At 38.5% G+C, this 9,954-nt stretch overlaps 1 protein-coding gene across 2 annotated transcripts; it reads left to right on the top strand.

Moving 5' to 3' along the window:
* Positions 1-3,685: 3,685 nt before the first annotated feature.
* Positions 3,686-9,711, top strand: LOC148846276 (E3 ubiquitin-protein ligase WAV3-like). Of its 2 annotated transcripts, XR_016102606.1 has the most exons (3): positions 3,686-4,242; positions 7,195-9,279; positions 9,380-9,711. XR_016102606.1 is itself a non-coding variant. In XM_088956276.1 (2 exons), the coding sequence occupies exons 1-2, from the start codon at positions 4,048-4,050 to the stop codon at positions 9,196-9,198; spliced, it is 2,199 nt and encodes a 732-aa protein (XP_088812402.1). In that variant the 5' UTR covers positions 3,762-4,047; the 3' UTR covers positions 9,199-9,382. The 2 variants fall into 2 exon arrangements, 1 of the variants encoding a protein (XP_088812402.1); XM_088956276.1 differs by having other exon boundaries at positions 3,762-4,242; positions 7,195-9,382.
* Positions 9,712-9,954: the final 243 nt, after the last annotated feature.

Raw genomic sequence — 9,954 nt, forward strand, 5'->3', positions numbered from 1 at the left:
TGTTGTCCAAGTCTATTGGCTAAAAAGCCTACATGTGGGCCCCATTCCAGCCTACGTGTCATTTGAGGATGCAAAAGAGTTAGGTGTGTGTAGCAGGAGATATGATGGGTCCACACCCAGGAACTCCATGTGCAAGTGGACTCATACAACATTCACATAAATTATAAGGCTCATTAAAAAAAAAAAATAGGGAAAGGTCCCTTTTAACTTTTAACATGGGTTTGTTTGGAATGAATGTTGACTTCAGCCCTTGTGAGGTGGAGGAAATTGATGAAAGTCACAATTTTTTCAAAAATCACTTTCTCCTTCCTTGTCTCTCTCTCAAGACTCACCCACACTTTTTACTTTTTAGTGCTAAAATGAGAGGCACCGTCATCATAATAGTACTCGTGTATCCCTTTTGCAGAACATTGCTTTCTTGCATTGCATGCATGGCATGGCCTTTTTGTCAATGCCAGTTTTCTTGATAACACAGCTCCTCCCTTTGAACCGGGTTCAATCAGGTTTAGAATCCGGCTTGGTTCAATATAAACCGGTCAAAAGCATTGGGATTTTAAAATATAATAAACGAAATCCATATTTATCGGACATCCAAAAGTGTGATGTATTCTGGGACATGAGATTTTAGTGTGTTCCAAAAGGATTATATTCGACTATGATACCGGAAGAATTTACAGCCAATCAATCAATTGGTATTATAAAAGAAGTGACGTGGTATTCATTAAATTTACGGAGTGTTTTGATTGGTCAAATCTCTTTACGTATCATGTCTTTTCGGTATTGTAGATTTTTTCATTCCAAAATCTACAATATTTTGACTTCCAATATTGGTCAAATCTTAGTTATACAACATGCCACTGCTTGAAAAGAACAATTAATTATCATGAAAAATTATTGAGTATACACCGTTTTTTGATGATGTGTGGGTTGGAAATACCATTTTCTGAGAAATTTGTGTCTTTTTTTGTTTGGAAACGTTGCTGTCAGGTAAGACGTTTCCTAAAGCAACAACAATATTTTCTATTTGGTTCCAATGCTCCAGGAAATGTTTTCAGCACTGGTACCTATTATCCAGTGCCATGTCACTGCCACCTCACATCCATATTGACAGCAGTGAATTATAGCTCCAGGAAACGTCAAATTTGATGTTGCTTCAAGTCATGCCTTCCCGATTTCTTAGGCATGGCTTAGAGCACCATTTTTTATGGAAAAATGGTTCCAAACACACATATTTCTTGAAGTATCGTTTTTTCCAATGTGGCACTAATGTGATGCCGTTTTCTGGAACAACGACAACGATGCCAAACAGACAATAAAAAAACCATAACCAAATGAAATAAGTGTTACTACAGTAATGATCAAATACTACCAAAATCTAAATGCTCATTGGATTTTTTTTTTTTTTTTTTTGTAATCTCTTTATGCTCAGTTAATGACACTAAAAAAATAATCTAGAACATCTCCTACATTTTATATTTCATACAGTTGAGCAATTGAATCAAAAGATTGAACCATTCAACCCATGACCCAGTGACCAAAACGGTTCAACATCTTTCTGGTTTGATGGTTTGGTAAACATTATTGGTTAACAAGAAAGCTAAGAGAGATGACATGAAATCTCCTTTTAAAAGCTTCACATCCTTCTTCTATTGCATGGAAGCTCTAGCATGAGACCGGATCTGCTCCTCACACATGGTGCCTCACACCGACCTCACATGTACATCCCACCGTGTATTAGGAACATTTTCTTGTAATTATATGTTATTATTTATGGGAGATGTTCCCAATGCACCATAAAATGTGCATGTGAGGTCATTGTGAGGTGCCCTGAATGAGGAGCAATTCCCAAATTTAAAAGCATTGAACCACAGAATGGGATTTGCTCCTCACACATGGCCACTTCATAGGCACATCCACCGTGCATTAGAAAAAATCTCCTGTGAATAATAACTTATGGTAGGATGTGCCTGTTAGTTTAATGTGAGGTGCCCTATGTGAGGAGTAGATCCGGTCCTTTGAAAGAACTGAGGGACTTGTCACATGACTGGATCTGTTCCCCACAAATGGGTGCCTCACAGGCACATCCACCATGTAGGGCTGCAAGTCGGGCTGGGTTAGGTCGGGTTGAGGCCAACCCAACCCAACCTAGGTTGGGCTTCGATTGGGCCCAACCCAATCTTCTTCCTATCCTTTAAAACCTCATAGAATTTCTCAATTTTAGATCTTAACTCAACTTTCACTACGTATATTAATCCTATGTTTCATTAGTATTCGTTTGTTGACGTTATTTTATTTTTTTTGTTCTTTTAGTACAAAATTCAAAAAAACAAGTCTTAGAAATGACTATAGTTTATTATGAATTATGACTTACCATAAATCTTTCTTGGGCAGCAAACAACATAGATGAGATGAAGAATAAAATTTTCAAAAACCATTAAATAATGTTATTAAGGTTTTAATCTTTCTAATTAGGATTAAGTGAAGTGGTTATCTTAAAAGAAATACATGATACTATGTGGTGGGGGCTATACAAATATCATGCATCTAAACAAATCAATATATATTATATATAAATCAACCCTAACCCAAACCAAAGTAGAATCGGTTCATGAATTTGAATCCTAACCCTAACCCAAAATTTTTTGGATTGGGTTCGGGCCAACCAGCCCAAGTTGCAGCCTAGGACGTGCGTGTGAGGTGCAGATCCGGTCTTATTTGTCACAAGAAAGTGGGCCCCTTTAACCTTCCCATCAAAGTAAAAAGTGGGCCCCTTCATTGTGAATCAAATCAAAATGGGAATCTCTCTGTGGATCGGATTTTTGACTTTTCCTGTTCATTATTTAAACTATTAATTTTCTTTTGTTAATTTTTCGAAAAACTAGATTAATAGGTAAATTGAGCTGTATCCTTATACAGTACCTCCTACTTCTGCCATGTGGAGGACTAGTAGTTGTAGTATCAGCCGTTCACTTGCCCGGACCCCACTATTGATGATCACCGTAGAGAAAGCTTAGACCACTTGACATTGCCACGTGGGCGATCACCGGCCAGTTATATTTGAGATCTTTCTGGATTCCCAGTCCCACATGTAACATGTGCATACTTTTCTTTTATTATTTTATATTTATTTAATATATATTATAATAAATAAATAAATAAACAAACAAATACATCTTCAATTAATTAATATTAATATATTAAAATATTAAATGAGATAACTATGAGCAATGAGCCAATGAGTCGTAATGCATTTGGCTTCCGGCGGCAGATGGGGCAGTTGGGACTTGGGAGGTTCGTCATTAGTGAGAGTGTCAGTTCGCAGTGTAGCTACTGAGCGAGAATTATTAAATTAAATAAATTCCTAATTTTAATAAATGAGAAAATGCTCGATGCATAAAGAAGTAGCTTAATAAATTACATTAAACTATTAACTATACGATCAGAATCATCAGTTGCCATCTCTTGATCACGAAAATTGAAATAATATAATATTTCTAAACAATGAAGATCAAACTACATCACGTATTGGACGGTCGATCACAAAATCTCCTACATCACGTAAAATGGGGCCCAGCTATATAAAATGATGGAGAATTTCCCGTCCGATCGTTATTGGACGGTCAGGATATTTTCCGGAAATATAACCTGTTCAAATGTACTTGGTCCTTAACCGCCCACCCGCTTAGAAAGAGCACTTTTTCCGCACTTTCCAGTAGTGTTTCCCCCGATCCTATGAAAAGCCTCAAAACCCAAAAAATTAAAAAGGAAAATAATAATTAAGAAAAAAAAAAGGAGAGAGAGAGAGAGAGAGGAGGAAATTCCCAAATTTGTTTCTTCTCCATTTTCATTTTCTCTGCCCATGCTTCTTCCTTCATGTTTAACACATACGAGCGATTGTGATTCGAAGTTCAAAGTTCAAACCCTAGCCCTAACCCTATCTGCGCCCTTCTGCAAATTATCTGAGGCTAAAAAACGGAGGTCGTTTTGATTGGTCTGTCTCTTTTACGATCTCTCCTTGTTTAGTGTTCACTTCTTTGAGAAGGCGAAATGACGAGCGCGTGGAACAAGCTGAAGAAATCTCTGTCGCTGCGGATTTCTTCACAGAGTTCGCTGTCATTAGATTCTCCTCCATCGAGAAATTTGGCGTCTGATGTTTCCGAGACCGATGTTCGAGTTTCCACGCCGAGGTCGTCTTTGTCTGGGATTCGGTTGTCGAGGAGCATTAGCAGCAGGTCGACTAAGGTTAGATACCGGTTTCTTCTTCTGATTTTTCTCTTCTATAGAATTTAGCGGTGTTAAAGGGTTTTTCGTTATCCTTTTTTCTTTTTCTCCTTACAACCGGAATGATTGGCAGATTTAAGTTGAGATTTGTCTTATAAACTCGTAGTTACTGTGTTTTCATTTAAGGTCATATTGTTGTCTTTTGGTTCTCCGATCCGCGCGTGAATGGTTTTTCCGGAATCAACTGTTTCGTCGGCATATTTCCATCGGCGATGAGTTTCGCCGCGAAATGTGAATATGCTGCCAGTTGTTATTCCGTCAAACCAGCCTTGATTTTCTATAATGACTGAAATGCCCTTATAAATTGACCAAACTGCCCTCATTTGGTCAGCAAACATTTCAGGGTTTTCTCGGTGATTTTGGTTATTTTCACCATAAATTACAGAAAAGCCTCTCACTGTCTCTGTCTGATTATCTAATATTAGATTAAATTAGAGCATAGTTAGAAAATTTGTCTTATCCTGGGGTTTACCAATCTTCTTTAGTTAGCGGATATGTGTAACGTGTTAGGAACATGTAGCTCGTAGGATAAAATCGTAAATTAATTTGAAGCGTAATGTTTACCAAAGAAAACTGATATAATAATAGTTTTCTTTTTGGTCAAGAAATATTGAGTTGAAAGTTGAGGTGATGTCAGCTCATGTAGTATCTTGGATTAGATTTGTTTAATAAAAAGTGACTTGAGATAAAACTCCCTCCAATTAGAAATGCAGTTTTTGTCTCAGAAACTGTGGTTTGGTGACCAGAAATCCTGCATTGAAAAGGACCGTGCGGAGCTGGAATCAACTAATACTGGTCCACTTGAAATCAACTGGGACTGTGATGTATGTTGTATTGATTGATTAAACTAATGGGGATCGAATTTGGTTGTTGTCATTTTTTTGGAGTACTGACATTCTTTTAAAGCAAACGCTGCACGTTACAAGTTTATCTTTTTTATTTTTTTGGTAACAATAGATAACTACAAAGTTATCTTTTGAATCAGTGGAACATTTTTATAGATGTTTGCTGTATTAGCTTTCTAAACGGATTCCGTTAGATCCTTCACTGCTGCAACAGATCAACTGTAATGAGTATCTTATGGGATGTGCTACTGCTTTTTATTTTTTTTTTGGGGGGGGGAGGGGGAGGGGGGTTGAAAACTAGCATCTACTTCACAACAAATTTTTTTAGATCAGCAACAGAAATTACTTTCAATAATTTAATGTTAAATCATTTTAAAACAAATTTTTGAAAAGTCAAAACTGAGAAGGGAAGTTGTTTGTATGGCTGGTTTTTCTCTATGTCAGCACAGATCAGTAATTGTACAGAGAAAAACAGTTTTCAATTTTGAAAACTTTTCATTTTTCAAATCTGGTCTAATTGTCAACCCTGTTTCCAGTTCTATAATTCAAAACATGTATTAAACAAAATTTGCAATTTCAGTTGAAACATGAAGAAAACCAAAACAAAGCTATCAACAAGATACCCCCCAATCCAATGAATCTTGATTCATTCAACATTGGGCACCTCCTTTGATTTCCTTTTTTTTATTCTTTTTTTATCAATGGCAGAATCAATTTCATTAAGAAAGAGGAAATTTAGTACAATTAAGAATTAAGGAAGGGGAGAGATAAACATTCTTAGCCCTCCCCAACAGAAAATTACCAAACAGCTCAAAATAAATTATTCCTTCCCACCCTTGTTTAGCAAAGTGTATCAGCAAAAGCACCTCCTTTTCCTTTGATTTCTTTTCCACCAGGGATGGGGTACTCCTGAGTACAAGCTGGTGAATTTTGTCACAAGACATAATTTGGTGCTAGATTAGGGTTATTTTCCCAGTCTCAAGTAGACCAGATGATTTCAATTCACTCCTGAAAGGTATTGACCATTAGGGTTAATTGGAATCTTATGTCCATCTGACATGTTACTATGTAGGGAGCTTTTGTTCACCCATATATTCTGTGCTAAAGCTTGAACCTCAGTTAAGATAATGTCCATGAGGCACACAGTATAAAGTTCTATTAGGTAGCTCTTAGGAATGCTTTTAGAGGAGCAAGGTTGGTTTATTCTAATCTATTTTTTTTAAGTAAATATATCTGTGTCTCATTTTTTGGATATTCTGAGAAAAATAAGAATAATTAAAATCTTGTTCTACAAACAGAAAAAAATTATGAATAAAAAAGCCTGGAATTAACTTAATGACTTGTATCCATACATCTAGGGCCAGTTGGGCCATAGACCATACTATCATCCAAAATCACACTAAAATAACTTATAATGCAGCATGTAATATTCTTTTACTTGCGCTGAACACACCAAAGCTATTCTTGCCTTTCTTTCCACTTTTCCAGACAAGTTTATTTATCTGAATTATTTGAATCAGGACATACCCTAAACATCGCTGTTTGAAAAAGCTATTATTAAAGCATTGGTGATTGGGCCTGTGCTTGGTTTTAACTCCTTGTGAAACTGGAAAAATTGCTTTGGCTTGTGGAACTGAAATATAAAACCAATGCTGGGTTTCTTTTATAAGACATTTATTTTTATTGGCTGACATCAGTCTTGTTTTTAACTTATGTAATTATATTTCTTTTATCCATATATATTTTTATAAATTATAACTTTGTATTAATATTAACTTTTGCATTTTTCTGGAAATTAGGATTTTTTAATCAAGATTAGAGAAAAGCTTAATAAACTGTATTTGGTACTTTAAGATTCTTATTTTTTTCCTGTTTTCATCTTGTTGTCCAACATGTCAGGAATTTATTTCATTGTAAACCTTGGTTAATTTTTGTGACCATTCGAAGCAATAATAAAATTTCAAACTGATACAGGCTTTGTTCTGGCAGAAAATTTCAAACTGACATTATTATGATGATTGTTAATTGTTATTCCCAACGTTGATTTGTGAATTGTTCATGGGTACAGAAAACATGTGCTATATGCTTAGGGAGTATGAGACCTGGGCAAGGTCAAGCCATATTCACAGCTGAGTGCTCCCATGCCTTTCACTTTAATTGCATTGCCTCAAGTGTGAAGCATGGAAACCATCTTTGTCCCATCTGCCGCTCCAAATGGAAGGACATTCCTTTCCAAGCTCCTTCAGACATTGTTGATCCTCAATTGAATGGCATTGGACGGGCCCGTATCACACCATTCAATACTCCACTTGATGAATTCCACGCAGCTCTTCATCGCCACCTGCCACAACAACCGTCACCCCGTGCTGAACCACAACACTTTGATGATGATGAGCCCCTCAACACCACTTCTCATGCTTCTTCCTCTCCCAACCCACTTCATCAGATCCATCAAGTTGAAGCTCCAACCAACCAACTTGCGACTGTTAAAGCTTTCCCTGAGTTCCCTGCAGTGGCTGCAGCAGAAACTCGTTCTACATTTGCTGTCCTTGTTAGTGTAAAAGCCCCAAGCCTCCATGAAAATGCCCGGCATCGTGACCGTGCACCTATTGACCTTGTCACTGTCCTTGATGTTAGTGGGAGCATGGGGGGCACGAAGCTTGCACTCCTCAAGCGTGCAGTCCGCTTCATCATACGAAATTTAGGACCTACAGATCGCCTCTCTATTGTTGCTTTCTCATCAATAGCTCGAAGGATCTTTCCACTCCGTCTCATGTCTGATGCAGGACGTGATGATGCTGTTTTTGCCATCAATTCCCTAGTGTCAAGTGGTGGGACTAACATAGTTGAAGGACTCAAGAAAGGAGTTCGAGTCCTTGAGGATCGACGGGAGCGGAATCCGGTTGCTAGCATCATTCTCCTCTCAGATGGAAAGGATACCTACAACACTGATACTAGCTACCATCGCAATGGTCAACAGAGTCAGACTTCTCTGAACTCATGGCAGGTATTGGATTACCTGAACCTCTTGCCACCTGCCATCCGTCCCAGTGATAGTGGGGCTGGGGATGGGGCCCGCCAGATGTCTATCCCAGTCCACACATTTGGGTTTGGCTCAGATCATGATGCCACTGCCATGCATGCTATTTCAGATGTGTCAGGCGGCACATATTCCTTCATCCAGAGTGCAAGTATCATACAGGATGCCTTTGCCCGATGCATTGGTGGCCTTCTGAGTGTTGTGGCTCAGGAGTTGCGGCTTACAGTGAGTTCAATTTCTCCAGGTGTTTGCATTGGCTCAATTCCCACTGGAAAATACTTGAGCCAAATCTTAAACCAGGGCCAGCAAGGTATAATTGATGTTGGGGACCTATATGCAGATGAAGAGAAAGATTTCCTGGTCCACTTGTCGATCCCTGTGTTCCCAACCGAAGAAAGTGAAGAAATTGAGGCCACCACTCCATTGTTGGCTGTGGAGTGCACTTACAAGGATCCACTCTCACAAGAGATGGTCCATGGAGAAAGCAGGAGGGTGGAGATTAGGCGCCCCAAGGTTCTCTCTTCTCTGGACAATACAACGTGTCTGGAGGTAGACAGGCAGCGGAACCGTTTGTGGGTGGCAGAAGGTATTGCAGAGGCTCAGGGGATGGCTGAGAAGGGAAACCTGGAGGGTGCTCAATCTGTTCTTGCAAACCGGAGGTCAGTACTCTTAGCATCAGCATCGGCACAAGCAGGAGATGGTTTGTGTAACTGGCTAGAAGCTGAGCTGAAGGAGATAAGAGAGAGGATGGCAAGCCAAGAGCTGTATGAAGAGACAGGGCGGGCTTATGTTCTGTCAGGGTTGAGCTCACACTCATGGCAGAGGGCCACAACAAGGGGGAACTCAACAACTCATGGTCTTGTGTATAACACGGAAGGCAATAATTCGCACGTAAGTGGTGGTTCTGTGGGGTATGAGACCCCTTCCATGGTGAGCATGGTGACTAGATCACAAACTCTTAGCTTACCAGTGGGCAATCCTCCACCTAGACGGCTGAACAGGTCATGTAGTTTGGTTCATCGAGCAAATTAGGGCTCACCGCCCCCACCTCCCATTGGGACAAGGAATTTTTTTGTGGTGTAAATAGATTCAATACAGAAGTAACAATTACAGGTACATAACAAGATGTAAAACAAGAATTGTAGGTTGTCGTTAATGGCTTCAATGTTTCATTGTTTTGTGAGTAGATTCTAATTTATTTGAGTTGTTACAGAGATGTACAGATGCAAGTTTTGTCAATGGCAAAGAGGATCTTCAAGGCCCCATTTATTGGAAGAGAAACATTACTAGGTTGCCTGGTTGATCTGAACCAAAAATGTGAATTGAAAACTGTAATTCTTATCTTGGCTTCTATTGACAGGATTCAAAAGTGAGCTTGGGTTCGAGTTGGACGACGAAAAAAGAAGGGATAAAAAAAGAAAAATCTCATTTTGCAAAGTTCAGTGGACTTGAAAGAAAAAAGACTACTTTTTTTCCTTTTTCTTTCATATATGAAGCGGATGTTATTTGAGATAATAATTCCAATGAAAGGAACATGGTTTCTCACGCGATCATTTCCAATCATTTAGCCAGGGCGTAGGATAAATCAACAATGGCTTCTGTTACTACACACTTTTACTCTACTAGGTGAAATATTTATAATAATGATTTTCTAACTAAAGATTTGGGCCATTGAACTCTCGCCGTAAGGAGGTCAATCATTGGAAACTTTTTTTCTGTAGGCAAAAAATGAGAGATTCATTGCAAAAGAGCAAGTTATACATAGATATCTTGGAAAATAGTTCTCTT

Source organism: Nelumbo lutea, chromosome 7, assembly GCF_056320005.1.
Source record: "Nelumbo lutea isolate HS-2025 chromosome 7, American lotus-T2T, whole genome shotgun sequence".
In the NCBI taxonomy this organism is placed as follows: domain Eukaryota; kingdom Viridiplantae; phylum Streptophyta; class Magnoliopsida; order Proteales; family Nelumbonaceae; genus Nelumbo; species Nelumbo lutea.

Excerpts from the sequence above, each read along its gene's own strand:
- LOC148846276 (XM_088956276.1), top strand. The coding sequence starts at position 4,048 with ATGACGAGCGCGTGGAACAAGCTGAAGAAATCTCTGTCGCTGCGGATT. Across the intron at positions 4,243-7,194 it reads TTAGCAGCAGGTCGACTAAG|AAAACATGTGCTATATGCTT; the intron begins GTTAGATACCGG and ends TCATGGGTACAG.